Here is a 20,750-nt window from a genome sequence, read left to right on the forward strand (position 1 = left end):
CCTGATAATTGCTAATAATTTAGGAACGCCTGACGGCCATAATCCCTACAAGACCATGGGCCTCTTATCGACGTGCGTAGTTTGTGGCAGAAGACCTCGTCAATGCCTCGAATTGGCCGCATTTACTTATCACATCCACCACCGGCCCCAAATTCCTTACCAGAATTTGTTGTTTCCTCTGTTTACCATTCATTATTCATTATTTTTACTTGCATTTTATATAAAGTACAAGATAGTTTGTGAATGGCTGATATTGGCCAACCATTGAGGGGGTTTCACCTCCCATTCATATATAGATAGATAGATAAATACATATATCACCTTGTGATGTGTCGGACAAAATGGTGGTCGGTCCGGGTGCAAAATGTTATATCTTGTCGCTCACTGGGATTTGGATAGGGATTACACAACTGACTCTCTGATAGCGGGGAACAAGTGCCATACCATAATGAAGCAGCGTATTCCGGGGCACTAGGATTATAATATATATTCAATTTCCATATCTTTCAATATCAAAATTATTTATACAAACAACAACATCGAACTTAATGTTATAGGAAATTGAATATTGATTCTGTATTTCCGGGAAGCTTCTAGTTCTTTTAATAAATATAACTTAAGATCTTTAAAGTGTATTTATTTTTTAAGTTTCCATGCGACTGTATTCCTATTTTTAGGTATTATAAAAATTAATCAGCAATCGATTGGCTGTATTTTACGAGCTCTATCAATGGAGAATCCCCCGGAAAGTTATATTAGCAATTTGGCAAATCACTTGTTCTTCAGTGGAACCCTATCGAATGGAAGAACTTTATTGCATATGTTTATCAAATTTCTTTGAGTCATTGAGTGTGGGAAGTGTGGGGTGATGAACTATCCCTGAAATTTTCTAATAGTCATAAGACTATATAATCATTATGACAATTACTTTGAATTTCTGATACTACTCCGTAAAAGGGTGTGAAATGAAAACAATCCACTTTTCCACCTAATTTACTAACCGAAACTGAAGATTTCCATTGTTCCTCGAATCGACCAAAAAACTTATCTAGAAGATACAAAAAAACTTTCAGACGACCTAAAAATATCAAAGGAGGTAGTGGAGTTGTTGAATCAGCAACACTAACAACAATTGGAGGCATTTACAGACTGGTTTTCGGGTATGGGCTCTGTTTTTTTTTTTTATCACCCGCCCAAAGGCCGAAATCAAAAGTAATCCATCATCTGGGAGGCTTTACGGGGAGCCCGAGTACAACTGATAAGACACCCCCGAAATATCGCCCGGAATTCTCTCACCAACTACAGTTATACAAACGCATAAATAAGGAGATAACCAAAAATCATATCACAAACTCGATTACTCAATCAAAGTGATATCTTTCCCAGAGAAGGACATGTCCCAGGCAGGTGTGCTCCAAGGGGGGAAAGGTAATTTTAATTTGTTTACAACAACTATCAACAAATGAGGAGTACGAATAAAATAATTGAACAGTAGTAGTGCGTCCTAGAAGAATCTGAGGGGTTTCAGCACCGATGCTTAAGATACTCTTTCTATAAGTAAGGTTGTCAAGAAAAGTTGAGACTTTGTATTAAAAAATTTAATGGGATTTACTTTAGGAGTCTTAAATATATTCAATTTTCGAATGTTTGAAAAGAGGATATAGATATTATATATCTTATAATTCTTAATGAATTATATATTGTCTTTACCCGTAAAGTAAAGGGACGAAAACGAATCCAAACGCACCGAGAGCCGAAACCAGGTAACGATACCGATAACGGGTGATTAACAATTACTCGATCAAACGCACCGACCCGCCGAATGGGAGGCGGCAACCGGGTGGTATAAATAACAGCGCCCGCCGGACTGTGATTTATACGACGGGCGGACGGGATCGGATCGCCGATCCACGATTGGGTGTCCGACCACTGGTACGAGCAACTGCGTCGAGCTGTCGTTGTCTGCCGATTGGGAATTCGAGTGGAGTGGTTGGAATGGAGTGGAGTGGAGTGGAGAGCCCATCGAGCCATAGAGCCATCGAGCCACCGAAGAGCCCCACCAACCACCACTCTTATCAATCGATGGCCGGTAGCAGGGCATTATCTTCTCCATATCTGCCAGTGTATGCGTATCTACATACCGCTCTATTATTGTTAATATTGATATCTACCCATTAGCACAACATTATAGGTACAATCTATTATATTCTGTGAAATCAGATTTTGTACAATTTATTGGGCCCTGGGCTCTACGGCGACTTCTTCAATTCCCGACATTAGTTCACCGCCTGCGACCATCGCAGTCGCTTCGATCGCTCCGGCACAGAAACGCTAACGGCCCCCAACTATCTGGATAATTATAAAACTGAATCAAAATAATGGATATCACTACCAAGTCGAGCAAGGCCGCCTTCTCCATCGAGAATATCTTGGAGCAGAAGACGCGTACGGTTCAAAGTCCGGCCGTAGACCCTGTCAGTCGAATCCAATCGCGACGCGGCTCCTCGCAAAGTCCTGTGACAGGAACTACCGTCTCCTCTGCAAGTGCAATCGCCTTGCCCAAGGCCACCATGGCCATCAGCTCATCTCCCACCTCGTCCACCACATCTGCCTCCGCCTCCAATATCTACGATCTGTCTCGAGAGGCAGTCGCCGCCCAGTACGCTCTCAAGAATCTGGAATCCAGTCCGGTGCTGGCGCCCACCACACTGCGCTTCAATCCAATCTACCCGGATCCTGCCTCGCTCTTCTACCAGCAGGTGCTCAACCTCCAGAAGAATCCCTCGCTCTTCATGCCCCATTTCCAGGCAGCTGCCGTGGCAGCCGCAGCCGCCGTCCAACCCACAGCCTATTGTGATCAGTATAGTCCTTTCGCCATGGACTGCGAAGGTAGGTCTTCTAAGAACTTATATATCTATTATATATCTAGTCCCAAACACTTGAATTTTATGGGGATAGTAGTCTAATACTATCTTTATTATTGTTGCAAATTATTATAAAAAACCAAAAACTAGATCTTTATTTTTTGGTTCTTAAAAATCTATAATTTATAGTATATAGTCTATAGTATAGTACCCCCAAGACTATCCTTTTTTGAGTTCTATAAATATTTTGAATTACACAATATTAGAAAGAAAATTAGCATGCAATCGAAGACCGGATGTGAGTCAGGAGCTCCATATCTGGTATTAGGAATGAATGAGCGTTACAATTATCAATTAAAGACTGAAATGCTGATAAATGTTAAGGCATTCGTATCTACAAAACTGATATGTTAATTCCTTGAAGGAAGGCCTAATCCCAGAGTCTTGCAAATAGACGGGGAAGCACCGCCTCAGAACTGAGGATCTCAATTTGGTTATAAATTTTCTCACACTTTTAGGCCCAAGCTATGGGTTTAGATCCTATAACTTATCTATCTGACAGTTTCCAAGTTCAAGTCAATGAACCTTGGAATGTTAATGCCATAATCGCCTTCCGTCAGGCCGACATATGGAAATTGATCGACCATGGGAACGGTGTGATCAGAAATCCTCATTTAAATTGAGTCTTAACTAGCCTAAGTCCAGAACGAATATTACAATGGGATCCCACACAAAATGGGCCATAAACATGATTAATGTGTGTTTGCCAGGAGGCTTCTGTTTGTGTTTGTCAAAGTCAAGTGTTGGCGCCAATGCCACTCGAATCCCACTTTCTCTCCTCCACCCATCTATTGCATTCCCAATGCAATGTAACGCTAGATTAGCCCATGGAGCATTTTCCAAGGGGGTTACGACTCTCCCGATAGTGTCACCGCCCCAATTCCACCCCAAAAAACAAAAAATAATATTTTCGGTGGCCTTATCGATATGACAAATATTTGAAATTGAGGTGAGAGCCATCGGAAGCCGAATAATTTGGCTCCTATTAGGGGTATATGGGAATCGGTGGGAACTCGTTTTTAACAGTTTGATATTATTTTAAAGTCCATGTATCATACCATTTATTAAAAATCTTAATAAACATTATAAAATAATTTATGAAAAATATTCATTCATATAGTAACCTAGTTCGTACGATCTAGATAGTTCTGATAGTTAAGGTATACCTATCATCCGCCCACTCCAAACTCAATGTTATTCCAATTTCCGATTTGTGTTGGCTTATCTAAACAAAAAATGCTATTAGAGGCGATTAATAGGCGCTGTCCATCATCTTATAGCGACAATTGCTATTTGATATTGATAAGCTCGTCGCTTGTCGGTCTGAAAGCAACAAAAACTAGAGTACCTTGTATAATTTTTTCTTTATTTTCAACACGCACATTATAAAATAATAACAAATTCAATTTTCAGTGATTAAAGAAGGTAAAGAATAGGAGTATCATTCGCGGGTGTGTGGTGTGGGCTTATCACTAGGTACGCCACTTAATAAAAATAAACGTTAATAAGTCTATTTGTAACAATTTGAATTACGACATTGTGAAAAACGACTGTTATTTATTTAACGGCTTTGGCTTTGGAAGTTTTTCAAAATATATACCCCATATGTACTTCCAGCTTTGCCATCATGAGGGAAGATAGTCCCAAAATATTAGATTACTCAATAATATTAGATTGTTCAATGATCGCAATTCAAATGTTCAACAAGTGCGAATTTCCGTTACGTCAACAAAGTAGAGTTTCAGGCTTATCGCAGATACTGAATGAACATTGCAACATATATTTCTATATAGAGGTACATATATACGGTGGCCCTAATCGGATTGCTTGTCGAGTAGCAATTGATTTGGGTCGATTATTTCGGAATCTCTCCAGCTCAGCCCAACTCCCAATCGATCCATTTCGCATTTCATTGGTGACTTACAAGTGGGCGTTGACACACAGAGATATATATATATATATACTCACTCATACACGTGTGGCCCCCGATAAGTTTGATAAGAACTTGGGGGCGGAGATAGGGGAATGGGGCCACCGCCGCACCCACCAATCAAAATCAAACGATTATGCCACTTGATATCGGACAAATCGTTTAATGCCTTAATTGAATAAATCAAGTGTTTGGTGCAACTGAACATAATATTTTATTAAATTTATTTAAATGAAAAATAAAATAAATGTAAACTTTCTCTTCAGGCTTTCCCAATCCTGCTACTGCTGCCGCGGCTCTCTATTGCAACGCCTATCCGGCGGCCAGCTTCTACATGTCCAACTTCGGAGTGAAGCGCAAAGGCGGCCAGATCCGATTCACCTCCCAGCAGACCAAAAACCTCGAGGGGCGCTTCGCCAGCCACAAATACCTGTCGCCCGAGGAACGCCGCCACCTGGCCCTCCAGCTGAAGCTGACCGACCGGCAGGTGAAGACGTGGTTCCAGAACCGAAGGGCCAAGTGGCGACGAGCCAATCTCAGCAAGCGCAGTGGATCTGCCTCAGGCGGAGCTTCCTCGTCGGCCTCTACCAGCTCCAGTGGTGGAGCATCGGCGTTGAATCTGGGAAGCGGTAGCCGGAGTGGTCAGCAAAGCGACGAGGACGATCGCATGTTCCTGTCCGAGGACGACGAGGATGACGATGGAGACGAAGAGGAGGATGCGGATGCCGAAGAGGCCACGGCAAAGTCTGCCGCCAAGTGAAGCTCGAAGATTGATCAACTTACTCATAAGATAGTCCAGCTTGTAGTTAGGTTAAATAAATTTATTCCAATTGAAGTAACGATAGAGTTTTGGGAGTAAGGATTTCTAGTGGAACTGGTAGCTGTCCAGGCAGGCGCAATTGGGCAGAGTGCATCGCGGTGCCAGGTTTGAGAGGTGGCCCATGGTGACCGGAAAGGAGAGGGGCACGAACCACTTGGGGTAGGCGCAGATGGCGGCCGCTGCTGCCGAAGTGGTGCTCCCAAACGGAGGCGGCTTCAACTCCACCATGGATTTGTTCTGGTACTGCAATGTAAGATGTCAGAAACTATGGGAAGAGCTAATGATCCACTCACTTGATCAGCCACGACAGGTCTGAAGGCACTGCTCCTGTGGGACGTGGCCTGAGGCAAGCTGGGCAGACTGGGCAGAGTGGATCCTGTCTGCTGATTGGAAACCTGACTACTAGTAGTCTCCACTGGCGCGGATTTTCCCGCCGGAGACACATTCTCGATGGCACGGATCAAGTCGAGATCGCAACGCTTGAGGACCAGCTCCAGGACAGAACGCTTCCTCTGGGGAAACAGCTGAGCCAGCATGTCAATGGCTGTCTGGGAGACACTTTCCCGTCGGCTTGCACTCAGATCCTGGGCAACCGCTGGAGCTTCGATAGAGACCTCATTCTGTCGCTTCAAGTCCTCGACCAAAGGTTTTCCATCCGGCTCGTCATTCTTCTTGGTAGTTGGTGAACTTGGCTGGGTCACGGTCAGCCCAAAAATGTTGCCCGGCGGCAGGGCATCTATGGAGCGACCCGTTTTGGTGGCCACCAACCGCAGTGCAATCGCATCCTCCACGGCCTGCTGGCGCTTGAGGGCAACCTAAAAGACCACAAATGGAAATTAATATGCGACAAGTGAACCTTTTCAGGTCTGTGTTTCAGTGTTTGACTTTTCCGCAAATAAAAGTCCCCCAGAATTCCTTGGGGTATCTATAAAATACACATGTACCACAGGATTCTATTCGTCTAACCCCTCTCGGACTTAATGAAATGCGAGACGCAGTAACACTTGTGCAAACAGTTTTGGTAAGCGGATATTTTGGTCGATTTGTTCCTCCGCTTTGACAACTTTCCATCATCATCATCACTGCCACCCACAGGCGAGAATACCATCGAACTGGTTGTCCTGTTCCTCGTTTTCCGTTTCATTGGCTGTTGGTCCTGCGGTTGGAGTGGGTATGGTGTTGATTCAAGGATTCCCCCATAGAGTCTCTGCCCGTCGGCTATTGACGTTTCAAATTAGGGCACGGCCAGATTCTTACCCAAAAATAATATAAATGTATAGCTTACTATTTTTATTAGAAATCCGGTAATTAAATCCAGCTACACAGATTGATAAACTCTGGTTTGACTTTTGATAAAATTTTATGACTAGATTTCCCATTTGTGTCAAAAACAATAACTCCATAGGTGGTAAAATGTAGGTAGAATATAGGCTCCATAGGAATAAACTTAAATTCTAAATTATTCTCTACGAAATATTGTTCACAAAAGTATTTGAAACTAAGGAAGATCATTTGTTTTAAAAGGTTTGATTTTTGAGGAGAATTTTGTATATTTTAGGTCTAAATACTATTTATTTCTGTTAAGAATCTAAACTTCAGCACAGAGTGGAAGTAATAGTAAAATAGAGTTTTTGGGTTAATACATTTGGTGAATTATTTATAAAGTTAAATAATTATGGAAAAATAAGTAAACTGCAATATAAGGTTGTGTTTTGGTGATCATTTGAGATGTTTTATGTTGAATTTTCTTACATTCGAATTAACCTTTGGTATTTGCCATTGCTAAGTATATCACTGTGGACGGAAGTCCACGAGGTGACGACCTGCATGCCTAGGCGTGCGCGAGGAAACTCTATATATAGCCGAAGAATTAAAAATTTTCTGTAGGCAACCGATCTAAATGAATGATATACCAATCGAAAGGTATTGTTTCAATTAGATAATTTTTGTCGAAACATATTCCAAAAGTTATTTGGTTTGGGAGAAATTAGGGTGAAAGTAAAAAAATTTTTTATCACTAAAGTGGGGCTGGTGGACACATTTTAGTCCCCAGATAGAATATTTTTATATATTCGCATTCTAGAGCTAAATACGCGTCGATTGGTACCTCAATCGACCCGATCCAACATTTCATTCAGAAGTTATTCGAAAAATTCAATTTTTTCTTCTTCTTCAAAATGAAGCCAGTTTGCGTCGGTTTGTCGGTTTGTCTGTTTGCACTATTTTTATCTTAAAAATCCTGAAAAAAATTGGAAAATGTTTGTTACTATCATATGAGCAACTATTGTTCTACAACTTTTTGAAATACCTTAAGCTTACGTCAAAAAATTAAAAAAACTTTGTTAATGAAAAAATGCATAACTTTATAATTAAGAAAGATATTAAAAAGAGCTTTACACCGTTGAAAGGGGTTTTTAAATATCTATTTCACTTTCTTTGGGACCAAACGTCTATATAGTACACAAAAAAAAATACACTGAAAATAAACTTTTTTTTTAAGAAAAAAAATTATTTTTCAAAATTTAGTCGACTGACCCTTTTTTTTTTTTGCACGTGTAGATAGCTTTTGAGATGACGCAACTTTTGACATATCGCTCATATCTGGCAAAATCCGTTAACTCAAGATATAGTCCTGTAAGTGCAGCTACCCATTTTGTGCAGCCTCCTGTGAAGCTTGCATTTACTTATACATGTGTGTGTATTTGATTGGCAACTTTGCTTTTTGGAGTCTGCATATATTTGGTCTATACCCTAAAAAATATGGAGTAGATCTTTTCAGATTTTAGATAATTTATTTAAAAATAAAATCCAAATAAAAAAGGGCTTAAAAAAGTAAAACGTAAACATTGACTCAAGTCGGACTCGAACCCAGGCCCTCCGTGTTAGGAACCACGACGCTCTCCACTCAGCTATCCTCGAACTTTGTAGCTTAATGGCAACTTTTGATGTAATTCTACTTTGTGTTTCAGTGTCTCATGTCTTAATGAGAAGACTCAGAAGATTGGTACTTCAACCGACCCGGTCCGACATTTCTTTCAGAAGTTATTCAAGAAATTCGATTTTTACAGTTTTTTTAAAATTAAGCCAGTGGGTTTGTTTGTCTATATTTTTTTCTTTGCAATACTGAATAAAATTGGAGATTTTTGTTAATGTCATATGACTCATATGATATGAGCAATTATTGTTCTACAACTTTTTGAAAAAGCTGTAAAAATCTAATTTCTTGAATAACTTCTGAAAGAAATGTCGGACGGGTCGGTTGAGGTACCAATCTTGAGGTCCCAAAGAAAAACAAGAAAAGAAAGCTAACTTCGGGCGAAGCCGAAGTTGATATATCCTTGCAGTTGTGCCATTTCCGATCGTTCAGTTATATGGCGGCTATTGGATATAGTTGGCCGATCCCTATGAAATTTGGCCAATAAGATTATTTTGCCCAAAATGGAATCTGTGCCAAGTCCCATCTTTCTAACTTAAAAAACACCAAAGTTATGCCAATTCGGATCGTTCTATGATAGCTATAGGATATAGTCGGCCCATCCTTATGAAAGTTTGTACATAAGATATTTTCAAATATTTCAAAAATAAAATCCAAATAAAAAAGGGCTTAAAAAGTAAAACGTAAACATTGACTCAACTAGGATTAGAACTCAGGCCCTCCCGTATTAGAAACTCTCCACTCGGCTAATCTCGAACTTTTTTGCTTGATGGGAAATTTTGATGTAATTCTGCTGTATGTTTCAGTGTCTCATGTCTTAATGAGAAGAATGCAAAATTTTATGAGTAGAACGCTTGCATATGCCCCTACTGCATATGCATATGCCCCTACTGAGCATATAATGCATATAAATAAATGCAGCCACCACCGTTTTGGGCCAAATCATGGATTAAAAGCTAAAAAAAACCAGGCAAACCAACTCCGCCAATACTTTTCTAATATTTATTATTTTATATCGCACACCCAAAATAAATTGTTACATTCAACAATTGGTTTAACTAGAAAAACTGGAAAAACGTAATTTCCATTTTTTTTTTTAATTTTTTATCTTTGCGCATTTTTTTTTAGATATAATACATGTTTATTATATGATTGATCGGATATGCCATAAATTTTTTTTTTGTTATAAGTTAGAAGGAAGGAACTTAGTACAGATTGCATTTTGGGCAATCTTATCCGATTTGCAAAATTTTATTAGGATAATTGGCTTAACTTTGTTGTTTTTGAAGCTAGAATGATGGGACTTTTTATGGTTTCCGTTTTGGGCAATCTAATCCTATGTTCATAAGAATCGGCCAACTATATCCTATACCTGCCATATAACTGAACGATCGGAAATGGCACAACCTTTCTATTTTTAAAGATGCTTGGGGTGTTTCCAATATTTTTATTAGAAATTTTGTTGATGGTGAAATTCTCATAAGGATCGGACAACTATATAGGATCCGATATATATAATAATAATATAAGCTTCTGCTTAACTGCAAGGGTATTTCAACTTCGGCTCCGCTTGAAGTTAGCTTTCCTTTTTTGTTTTTTTTTTATAATTTATTATATAGTGGAACTCTCATAAGGATAGGCCTCTCATCTGTTAATTTGTTAAAAAAAATTGGTTTCCCACAACTACGAAAAAATGTTGGATCTTAAATACATTTTTGGGCAAATTTTTAATTAAAATTTTTAAACTAACCAAATTCCAAAACCTTTGTAAATTAAAAATACGTATAACTTCAGAGACTCTGAAGCTATTGAAAAATTCTTTACGTCTTTGGAAAGGTTTTTAATTATTCCACCTTCTTGAATGTCAAAATCTATAGAGTTCAAAAAAAAAAAGAGTTTTGATGTTTATCCTTACAATTAAAGTATTGCTAACTGTGTGAATCGCCTGTCCAGAGGTTACTTCCATATATATATATTCTATATATTATGCGTTCTGTTTTAAATAATTGAAGATCAATATATACAAAAAACAACTGATATCATATAAAAAAAACCTCTTGACGAGGTAAAGTACCGGTGACGAACCTGCATGCGAAACCCAAAATATCTGATATCAATTTTAGTGACGATAATATGCTATATAGGTGTACAAAATTGCATATAAAAAATATTCTTGTTCGGCACGTGCAAGAAAAACAAAAAACAAATCAGTCACGTGCCGAACAAGAATATTTTTTATATGCAATTTTGTACACCTATATAGCATATTATCGTCACTAAAATTGATATCAGATATTTTGGGTTTCGCATGCAGGTTCGTCACCGGTACTTTACCTCGTCAAGAGGTTTTTTTTATATGATAGATAAGTAAATAGAATAAAAATATATATCCTCCAACTCACCTGAGCAGCCATTATGCGTTGCCTTTCAAAGATCAAGATGCATTTGGAGCACCTGCAGTTCTTGTAGGTGCAGAGTTTCTTGTGGCCTCTTAACTCCGAAATAATCCCGTGATTACGACATCTAGCGCACTTGGGCACTCGATTGTTGGCCTTAGGCTGGGGCTCCACTATTTTCAGACTCTTGGAGCTGATTGCGACCCGCGGACGCTTAGCGGAAGACACAGAATCACCAATAGAGTCACTACCGATACTGGCCATTGCAATGCAGCCCTTAAACTGATTCAATTATAAACGATAATTGAGTAAAAAGTTTCTGACTTCAATGGGAAAACTGCGACTTAGTTGGGGGCTTGCGAAAAGAAACTAAATTTTGGAAACACTTGGCTCAAGGATCTGGAATTGTTTCAAAGGACTTTAGCTTACTGCCAAAACTTTGTTGACTTACGCAGGCGCATTAAGAGCCATTTTGATTGGTGGTTGAATAATAGTTAGTCCGCCCATTATAACATTATAGCTGGTGGAGATTGTGGGTGGAGCTTAAGTTATAGGTTTTTATGTTATTTAAGGTTGAAGACGATTAGTTTTTCATAAAACTATTTTAATAATTGTTAAATTACTTCATGACCACTTTCAGTAGTTGAAACCGTATATTGTATTTTCTTTTTCCTATACAACTCTAAGAATGGTTTCACTTAGGTTGAGAGCTGTAATCTTTTTGTCTTCAACACTATAGCCAAGGAATTAAAAATTTAATAGGAGCCTCACTATATTTAGTTTTTCAAATGAAAACCTCGATACTTATTGCTGAATACCTCGTCTCTCCCTTAAACTTACATCATTAGCCTATATTGTATACAAAATCCATAAATAAATTGTTTTTTTCTTTTGAATCCCTAATTTTTAGTTCTTAAAAATAAACCTAACAATTTTTCAAAGCATAAAAGATGTGGCAACGCTTAGATAACGGCCATCCTAGTCTGGCAACGCTACGAACCGTGGTATAACTTTGGCGCCCTGCTTGCGGTCACTCTACAGCAGACCCACCACATCCACCATCCACTAACTCCCAATCGGACGTGTGTTTCGGATTGGAGTAGCTATAGCACGTGTACGGAGAAAGCTTACAGCCTTGACTGAGAATATTTAACCATGGTGGCACAGACTGCAGATAAAATGCGGGCTCTGGCCCTTAAGCTCTTCGAGATTAATGCCTTCAAATTCGGCGACTTTAAGATGAAGGTCGGTATCAATTCCCCGGTTTATTTCGATCTCCGCGTAATTGTCAGCTATCCGGATGTGATGGTGAGTTCCGTAACCACCTATCTTTAAATGTGCATATTTTGAACTCATGAGGTAATATCTGAACACAGCAAACTGTATCCGATCTTCTGGTGGAGCACATCAAAGACAAACAACTGACCGCCCGGCACGTGTGCGGAGTTCCCTACACGGCTCTTCCTTTGGCTACCATTGTGTCTGTACAGCAGGGAACCCCCATGTTGGTGCGACGTAAGGAAGCCAAAGCCTACGGCACCAAGAAGCTCGTCGAGGGCATCTTCAATGCCGGCGACACCTGTTTGATTGTCGAGGATGTGGTTACCTCGGGCTCTAGCATCCTGGACACAGTTCGGGACCTACAGAGCGAGGGCATCGTGGTCACTGATGCTGTGGTGGTAGTAGACCGAGAGCAGGGTGGCGTGGCCAATATTTCCAAGCATGGCGTGAAGATGCACTCGCTCTTTACGCTCTCCTTCCTGCTGAACACGCTCCACGAGGCCGGACGCATCGAGAAGTCCACCGTGGACGCAGTGGCCAAGTACATAGCTGCTGTCCAAATCAACAGCGACGGCTCGTTCGTCGGAGGCGATAAAGCCGATGTTATTAAAGGTGTGTATTCTCCTGGTTCCTAGTATAGATACGTGGACAGACAGATAAAAGATACAGATAGAGAGATAATATTAACATGACACTCGGAGTAGGAATGGGTCCGTATCCGAGGCAAATTCAATTAGGGGACGCCTGGTCATAAAGTGCCTAAATTTGCTTTCGTGCGTTATAGAACCCGCCATAAACAACGGTAACCCAATCTAGTGTCCAGATCAAGTTCGGGGGACGGCGGCACATGATTCCGGCCGCAGCTCCACTCAATTATGCCATGCTTATCAGCCCCACTCGACGGGCGGGACGAGCTTCTCCAATCAAGCCAATGTCTGGCCGGCCCATAATGATTCTGAGAATCTATTTCGAGTGTTCTGACAACCGGTTTTTCTATTTTAATATATTTCTATCGGCACATGGCTAAATAACCATAACTTAAAGCCCTTTGGATAGGATTAGAAATGCCACATACACAGATAAGATTAGCCCACCAATATATATTAAAAATTGTTTAGGTTATCATTAAGTAATCGCCATTTATTGTTTCATTTCAGCCAATGACTTGCAGCGCACTAAACTGACCTACGAAAGTCGCGCCAACTTGGCCAAGAGCCCCATTGCCAAGCGGCTCTTCCACTTGATTGCCAGCAAGCAGACGAATCTCTGTTTGGCCGCCGATCTCACCCGGACGGATGAGATCCTGGACATAGCCGATAAGTGCGGTCCCTTCATCTGCCTACTGAAGACCCATGTGGACATTGTGGAGGACTTCAGCGAAGGATTCATCAACAACCTCAAGTCTTTGGCTCAAAAACACAATTTCCTCCTGATGGAGGACCGTAAGTTTGCGGATATTGGCAACACGGTATCCCTCCAGTACGGAAAAGGCATCTACAAGATATCCAGCTGGGCGGATCTGGTCACGGCACACACTCTGCCTGGTCGGAGCATCCTGCAGGGATTGAAGGCGGCTCTGGGCGAAGGGGAATCCAAGGAGCGAGGAGTGTTCTTGCTCTCGGAAATGTCTGCCAGTGGCAACCTGATCGATGCCAAGTACAAGGAGAGCAGCAATAAGATTGCGACCGAAGGAGCCGATGTGGATTTCGTTGCCGGCGTAGTATGCCAGTCCTCCGATGCCTTCGCCTTTCCTGGACTGCTGCAGTTGACTCCTGGCGTCAAGATCGACGAGAGTGTGGACCAGCTGGGCCAGCAGTACCAGACCCCGGAACATGTGGTCAAGGAGCGAGGAGCCGACATTGGTGTTGTGGGCAGGGGCATTCTCAAGGCCGCCAATCCTGAAAAAGCAGCCCAGACCTACAGGGACCGTTTGTGGGCAGCCTACCAGGATCGAGTGGCAAAATAGAGTCATTCCTGTTCCCTAAAATTCGTTTAAATTCCACATCCCGGTTTCGGTTATCCCTTAGTTAAGCCCAACAAAAAAAGGCATTTTCTTTTCATGATTTTAGAATGCATTTAAGATGAAAGATTCCCTGGAAAGTAACAGGTGACAAACATAGTTTGCCGTAAGATAAGATTTATAACAAATATAATGATGGCTAAATTAGCAAACAAAGTGTGAAATGCCTCAGGGTTGAGCCGATCTTCCGCCGGAATGAGTCCGCCTCTTAATAAGATGCCAGGCACTGCAATACGTAGCTGTAGTCCCCGGAGAGATCGTCCTATAAAGAAAATCGGGAGAGCAGAGGAGCATGTTGAATCTGACCATTTGTTTTTTTCCGGTTTAAGATAACTTTATTAGTTAATACAAGCACAAATTCATACGATTACTATGCTGAATAATTTACAAAAACATGTATACAAAATAAAATACGTAAAAAAAGTTTTAAAAAACGGACGTTTTTCGATATTGCACAAGGGTATGGTGAAAATACTATGTAGGTTTCATTAAAATTTACGAATTGGAATTTTGGAAACACATCACAACAACTATAATTTCACTTGATTTAACTTTGTTCGCCACTTTTTGTTATTTTCGAAACGCAATCTTCTCAATTGCTTCTATGGTTTTTGGTATTTTGGGAGTGTTGGGTATATATATTCGTGTTCGGGATCTGGATCCGCTCTACCAAGCAGTCAGTGTTACTAGCACGTATCCAATATCGGTCTCGGCATCCTCCTTTTGTTGTTGGTTGGGTTATACGATATAGATAAAGCGTGAAAAAGAGCAAAGTGTCAGAGCATTAAACGCTTTTTACTTTGTATACATGGCTTAGTTTTGATTAGCACACGAAATTATTCAGTGAATGTTTGACTAAATTCATGTAAAAATGATCAAGTTGGGACTAACATATATATATATTTAATTTTGATCAGCCTGAATAAGGACAAAAACTATTTCAAGTTAGCGCTACAAGCTTGAAAGAAAATTTGACATGGATATCTACATTTTACAAAAAGCAAGCAGTTCAAAAAGTCTGAAGTAATTCCAGCGGAAAAAAAACAATTTTTCAATTTAAAAATAGCATTTTTGTATGCTTACATATAAGAAAAAAAAGAAAATTTCCAAATCATGACCAAAATTTACACGAATTTCTTATTAATCCAATCCATTTTGTTATAATGTTAAGCACTAACACGACCCTGTATGGTGAATGGCAAGCAGTGCAGATTTTTCCAATAACATAAACTCAAATTAAATCTTTTTTTGTCATATTTTTTTTTATTTTGTTGCGTTTTTTAATGTCAAATAGATTCAAATGAGTCAGGGTAACAAAATCATAAGGCTAGAAATATAGCAATGTCAAGAATATAGGGATACAATTATGTGCATGGGTCGTGCATATATATACTAAACGTATATATTAATTAGCATGATGCAGTTTCATCACGGATTAAGATTCTGATTCTTTAGCTTAAATGCACGGAGTGGCCTCGTCTTCCTTAAAAGTGCTCCAACTTTAAACCTATACTTTGTCAACTATTCGATCTCAATGGTACATGGTAGTATATATATAGTTTAAGGCATGGAACGGATGATAGCAACTAATTGTTGGAGCTTTTCTTGCTTTTTTTTTGTTTTTGGTTTAGCAGTTCTTTTTTTTTTTTTTAGAATCCAACAATGGCCAATAGGGCGCGCTTATAATCGCCGGATGTATCGCCCTAAAAATATAGAACATGCCAAGTTTTAATGTTTTATGGAGACAAATGAAGTAATCAAGTCAATCAGGGAAGTGTAATGGCATTGAACGGAATATATTGATCAAGAAGCGAAGGATCGATTTGGAGAGGGAACATCAAACACAACAACAAGAAAAGCAATTTGAACTATGTTTTGATTCTACGATATGAGGGTGTTATTGCAAGACAAACCAATGCTAGTTAGTTGTATTAACAAGATGCATATTAAGTGAATATTTCAGACTTAAAACGTGAATAATGAAAGGAATGAATCAAAATCTTTATTTACCTTGATCCAGGACTCCAGGCTCTTGCCATACTTGTTCTGGAATGCCTCCTTGATGTCGCCCAGATCGATCTCCGAACGGCTGACAATGATGCGGATCAGGGTCTTGTCCTTGGTGCCCAGACCAGCCATGGAATCGTGCAGGCGCTCAGAGAAGTAGTCGATCTTGGACTTGCAGCACTTAACTAGAAAAGGGGACCAAATTTCAATAAAATATACAAAAACAAAGTAAAAATAAAACACCTACCAATGGCCAAGAAGCCCTTCTCCACGGAGCCGCTGAACTCCTTCTTGATGGCCTTCTCGATGTCCTGGCCGGATAGGTTCTCGTACTCGAGGAAGATCTGTCGCAGTTGCTGGTAGGAGCGGGTGATCAGAATCGAGTTGAAGGTCGACTCATCAGTGCCCCACTGTCCCTCACCGGCGTCGAACAGAGCCTGGGCATCGGCAATGGCAGCGGCCTCGTCCACACCCTGGTTCTCATCGCGGTTACCCTGGACCAGGGATACGCACAGCCTCTTGAAATGGCCACTGGTGTCGCCCTTGAGGTCCGACTCTAGGGCCTTGCCGAAGCTCTGCTCGTAGAACTGGGCAATCGTCTTGATGCCATAGTTGGACAGAGTGCAGAGGATCTCGATGATGGCCTCTTCATCGGTACCCAGACCCGAAATGGCGTCGTGCAGCTCCTGGGCGTAGAACTGTGGCAGCGGCGTCATCAGCGCCAAGATCACATCTTCGAACTTGCCGCCCAGTTCAGACTTCAGATCCGAAATCAGATCCTTGCCGTAGGCGGTCTTGAACGCCTCGGCGATCTCCAGGCGCTGAACGATGCCACGACGGGCCAGGATCTCGATGATGGCCTTCTCATCGGTGCCGAAGCCCTTCATGGCCTTGCGCAGAATGGCCGCATCCTCGACGGGATCGAAAGGATCCGCGGGGTAGACGGTGGGTGTGCACTGTACGAAATAAGTATCAAAGAAAAACAATCAGCAAATGAGTAAAAAGCGTGAATGCATGAATAATTGAATTTATTTCGATGCGCTGCACGTAATACCTCAAAAGGGTGCTGCTAGTCTGACTCATTTTACTCCCCAACAATGCCTTTTTGAATTTTTTATACAAATAAATTAGTACATTCCATTGTATTTCTAATTTTAAATTTTTTTGTGGTTTAGGTCTTGACAAATCCTCTTATCAGAGAGACTCATAGAGGAACCCCTATCAAGCAATCTCATTTCCTACCATCTAGTTACTAGATTCTTGTACTGGTGGTTAAAAATTATCTAGAATACTCTATTTGATGAGCATTTAATGGTCATATTATAGATAAGATTTTGGCATCGTGTGGTAGCAGAAGATTGTAGCATAATACTTTAGAAATATGCTATATACTCTTGAGCTTAATTACTATTTCTGATTAATATCCGTAGCTCATCTCGGGTCTATCAAATCGATTTCATTGTCTACTCACCTTGAATGGGTAGTACTCGGCGGAGCTCATTTTGGTTTTTGGAATTTTGTTGAAAATCTGTAAGTAGGAAGTAATAATTACATGAATAATAGCTCATAGATTGCTACTAGAAGCTTGATAGAAAATTAACCCCCGGCAAGGTCAGCCTCTGGAGCCCCTTGATTACATCATCAACCGAATACAGAAAACCCTCGCATTACGCATACGCCTCGTAGCCAGCCTGGCGCTGAACTAATAACGTTTTTCCATTGATTTTTTTCCTAGTTTGTTTACCCAGATGTTTTTCTAGTTTCTGTCTCTGAATGGTTTGGGCGGTTAAGTTCAACGTCCAGTCGGGGAAAGTGAAAGTTTTCACTTCCGAGGAGGTGGAGCTCTGGGGACCAAACCTCTTTTTGATAAAAGTGTGTACTATTTCTGCCTAGTTTCGTGATAGGCCAGGCAAGACCAAACCCACACGAAATGGCCTTATAAATGGATGAGCTCATTGCGTTCTGGTTTTGAAAACATCGGGCACGGCTCGTTTGTGGCCAAGAGAAAGCTTCTGGGAAATGCCTAGTAACTCACTATCATAAACAGAAAAAAAAGTATACTTTTTTAGAAAGCCTATCCACTTCAGTTGTCAAGAGGGACGACGTTATCTCAGGGAATTGGTTCTAAAGCCTCCATAATCACAAAAATCAATAGGGCCAAATGACTTTATGATAAATTGATTGAAATTTCTGATCGCTAAACCGCCGAAGAAAATATGTTTGCTTTCCTATGCTGCCGCCAAAGTAGAAAGTCAACAAAAGGCAGCAAGTCAGGAAAGCAGAAAAGTAAAACACATAAAAAAAGCTTGACGTGGCGACGCTCCAAACAGGCCAGGCCAAAAACAACTACCACTACGCCTCTGCAATGGGGCTATAAACAAACAAAAATGTTTTGGCCAAAGCTGGAACCGGTTCTTATATATAGAACTATGTACCGCCATATGTATTTGAATAGACCCATAAATTAAAATACCCATTGTAAAGAACTGGCAAACAGAATTTGGAAATTTTTTGTGCGGCTGGAAATTAGACTTGAATTTGAATGATGATGCATCCATGACGTAGCTTCCTATACTTTTCTATAAATAGCATCCAACATGATCATGTCTTGTGATACATTTGTTATTACAGCACTTAATGATTCATGGCGGTTATGACGTAAATTGGAAACTTGAAACAAAACTAGATTTCAGGGGGGAAGAGAGCTCTCTTGGAGCTCGTGACTTTCAAACAAATGTGTGAATAAATTTTTGAACAAAAGCTTTTTCGGAAACTTCTTTTTAGGTCCCTGAGCCGACTGTACCCTGACTTTATGAATAAAAAAATGTGTTTTATCACTTCAAAATTGTGAATAATATAGTTGGTAATAAACCTTGATGACACACCTATTCTAGGGTAATTGCCCGGCCTTAAGTGCACTAATAGTTATGCCGGAATGCTGCCCAACTGGATGCGATGAGTAATCCCAGCTCTACCCACTAAAACATTTTAATTTATATTAGATTGGGGTTTTTCAAGCTAGTTTTGACATACAATTTATGCACTTGAGTATGGGTCTTAGGCCTTTCGGATTTATGGCAGTTGGAAGCCTCCTATCAGAGCAATTGAAATTGATTCAATTAGGAACGGAAAAGAGTCTTGTGTTTGCCGTTTCCTTTTTTTCTTCGAATTTAGCTTTTTATTATAAACTTTTTAGTGTAAAGAGAAAAAGTAACAAAAATTACTTTTTGCAACTGGGAGATGAACAAAAGTCACACGCGTCTGCGAATGGCGAGAGAAAAATTGCTAACTGAGAAAAAAAGGCAGCCCACTTGATGATGTCACCTTTTGCTGGCAGTTTTGTATTATATTTTTTTGTTCTCCGACTCTACTTGGATGGGGCGGCGCAATTTGGTAAAAAAATAAACAAATAATAGAGATTCTTCGACTCTGCCTCACTTCAAAGATTCTGGAGAATTCTTCTGGGGGCCGCGCCTAGAACTCTTCAAAATGCCCTTGGCCCGAAAGTATCTCTCCCGTTTACACTTTCTTTTCTTTTCACTTGAAATTGTGTTTACTTATATCTGCACTTGACTTGGCGAGAGTCAACAAATATTTTAATCTAGTAAATTCCTCAAAATTGACCAATTCTAAATAATATTATATACTTCTGGTTCCACGTACAAGTCTACAGCGAACGAGTGGTGAAAAAATACTATGGGGTTTTCGCGCTCTCCATTCCTATTTATACAGTCGCTCTCCCCACTGGGTGGGGAAAAAAGCCGGTGCTGGGATCCAAGAGAACAAGAGAATTTGGGACTGTTTCGACTTCGTGCCACCGTGTATTTCACATCGCTCATATACCTGCTTTCATAAACCAGGTATTTTTTTATGCATTTTAATGTATTATTGTTACTTATTTTAGGTCAAATACGATCCAATAAAATATCTCGTAAACTAAATTTAATGAAATGTATGTATGAGCCTTATACATATTAGAAATATAATCCAAACACCCTCCCCCTTGGGAAAAATAAAAATCAGAGAGCCAGAGAGTACCTGATCGGAAGAGATCTTGGAAACCTATACAAAATTCATGCTCCCCATTGGACGATGACGTATTTGAGTTTATAGTTTCAATACAAACTTTTTCACATGAGTCTCGACTTTGACTGTCAGTTTATTCTCTTCTCTTCTAGGCAAATATCTGAGTTCCAAGTCAGTAAAGATTAAACAAGATGAATCACCGTCAAGAAACTGATGCTGTCACAACTGTGACGTATAGTTCAATATTGAAACTTTAAGATTTATAAGAAAAAAAGGGGGCGAATGTAGATCCAGTTCCCTAGCGAAATACTAGAAGCAAAATATATTTTAGAAAATTTCCGGGGGGTCGCCTTTAAAATGTGGCAAAGAGCATGAAAGGGCAATACGGCCCACAACGGTGGCCATATCTTT

At 40.3% G+C, this 20,750-nt stretch overlaps 4 protein-coding genes across 13 annotated transcripts; 2 read left to right on the plus strand and 2 right to left on the minus strand.

The window, feature by feature from the left end:
* The first annotated feature begins 1,860 nt into the window (after positions 1–1,860).
* Positions 1,861–5,689, plus strand: LOC6501293 (hematopoietically-expressed homeobox protein hhex). Its single transcript, XM_001954900.2, has 2 exons — positions 1,861–2,889; positions 5,121–5,689. The coding sequence occupies exons 1-2, from the start codon at positions 2,379–2,381 to the stop codon at positions 5,612–5,614; spliced, it is 1,005 nt and encodes a 334-aa protein (XP_001954936.1). The 5' UTR covers positions 1,861–2,378; the 3' UTR covers positions 5,615–5,689.
* LOC6499290 (doublesex- and mab-3-related transcription factor A2) lies at positions 5,649–11,528 on the minus strand. Its single transcript, XM_001954901.4, has 3 exons — positions 11,012–11,528; positions 5,968–6,489; positions 5,649–5,917 (listed from the first exon to the last, which is right to left on the minus strand). The coding sequence occupies exons 1-3, from the start codon at positions 11,267–11,269 to the stop codon at positions 5,720–5,722; spliced, it is 978 nt and encodes a 325-aa protein (XP_001954937.1). The 5' UTR covers positions 11,270–11,528; the 3' UTR covers positions 5,649–5,719.
* A 502-nt stretch (positions 11,529–12,030) lies between these two features.
* On the plus strand, positions 12,031–14,740 carry LOC6501294 (uridine 5'-monophosphate synthase). Its single transcript, XM_001954902.4, has 3 exons — positions 12,031–12,313; positions 12,382–12,898; positions 13,444–14,740. The coding sequence occupies exons 1-3, from the start codon at positions 12,161–12,163 to the stop codon at positions 14,250–14,252; spliced, it is 1,479 nt and encodes a 492-aa protein (XP_001954938.1). The 5' UTR covers positions 12,031–12,160; the 3' UTR covers positions 14,253–14,740.
* On the minus strand, positions 14,341–19,997 carry LOC6499289 (annexin B9). Of its 10 annotated transcripts, none has more exons than XM_044714257.1 (5): positions 19,977–19,995; positions 17,785–17,841; positions 16,561–17,269; positions 16,317–16,498; positions 14,341–14,568 (listed from the first exon to the last, which is right to left on the minus strand). In XM_044714257.1, exons 2-5 carry the CDS (start codon positions 17,812–17,814, stop codon positions 14,515–14,517), a joined length of 975 nt encoding a protein of 324 aa, XP_044570192.1. In that variant the 5' UTR covers positions 17,815–17,841; positions 19,977–19,995; the 3' UTR covers positions 14,341–14,514. The 10 variants fall into 10 exon arrangements, with proteins under 10 accessions (XP_044570192.1, XP_044570193.1, XP_044570191.1 ...); XM_044714258.1 differs by having other exon boundaries at positions 19,961–19,994; XM_044714256.1 differs by lacking the exon at positions 19,977–19,995 and adding an exon at positions 19,638–19,654.
* Positions 19,998–20,750: the final 753 nt, after the last annotated feature.

Source organism: Drosophila ananassae, chromosome 2L, assembly GCF_017639315.1.
Source record: "Drosophila ananassae strain 14024-0371.13 chromosome 2L, ASM1763931v2, whole genome shotgun sequence".
Lineage (NCBI taxonomy): Eukaryota > Metazoa > Arthropoda > Insecta > Diptera > Drosophilidae > Drosophila > Drosophila ananassae.

Bases quoted from the DNA above. Each gene is read 5' to 3' on its own strand.
- LOC6501293 (XM_001954900.2), top strand. From the start codon at position 2,379: ATGGATATCACTACCAAGTCGAGCAAGGCCGCCTTCTCCATCGAGAAT. The intron at 2,890-5,120 runs GTAGGTCTTCTA...CTTTCTCTTCAG, and splicing joins TTTCGCCATGGACTGCGAAG to GCTTTCCCAATCCTGCTACT.
- LOC6499289 (XM_044714257.1), bottom strand. From the start codon at position 17,814: ATGAGCTCCGCCGAGTACTACCCATTCAAG. The intron at 17,270-17,784 runs GTGAGTAGACAA...TATTTCGTACAG, and splicing joins CCGAGTACTACCCATTCAAG to TGCACACCCACCGTCTACCC. The intron at 16,499-16,560 runs GTAGGTGTTTTA...CCCCTTTTCTAG, and splicing joins GAAGGGCTTCTTGGCCATTG to TTAAGTGCTGCAAGTCCAAG.
- LOC6501294 (XM_001954902.4), top strand. From the start codon at position 12,161: ATGGTGGCACAGACTGCAGATAAAATGCGGGCTCTGGCCCTTAAGCTC. The intron at 12,314-12,381 runs GTGAGTTCCGTA...ATCTGAACACAG, and splicing joins TCAGCTATCCGGATGTGATG to CAAACTGTATCCGATCTTCT. The intron at 12,899-13,443 runs GTGTGTATTCTC...GTTTCATTTCAG, and splicing joins TAAAGCCGATGTTATTAAAG to CCAATGACTTGCAGCGCACT.
- LOC6499290 (XM_001954901.4), bottom strand. From the start codon at position 11,269: ATGGCCAGTATCGGTAGTGACTCTATTGGTGATTCTGTGTCTTCCGCT. The intron at 6,490-11,011 runs GTGAGTTGGAGG...GTGGTCTTTTAG, and splicing joins AACGCATAATGGCTGCTCAG to GTTGCCCTCAAGCGCCAGCA. The intron at 5,918-5,967 runs GTGAGTGGATCA...CTTACATTGCAG, and splicing joins GACCTGTCGTGGCTGATCAA to TACCAGAACAAATCCATGGT.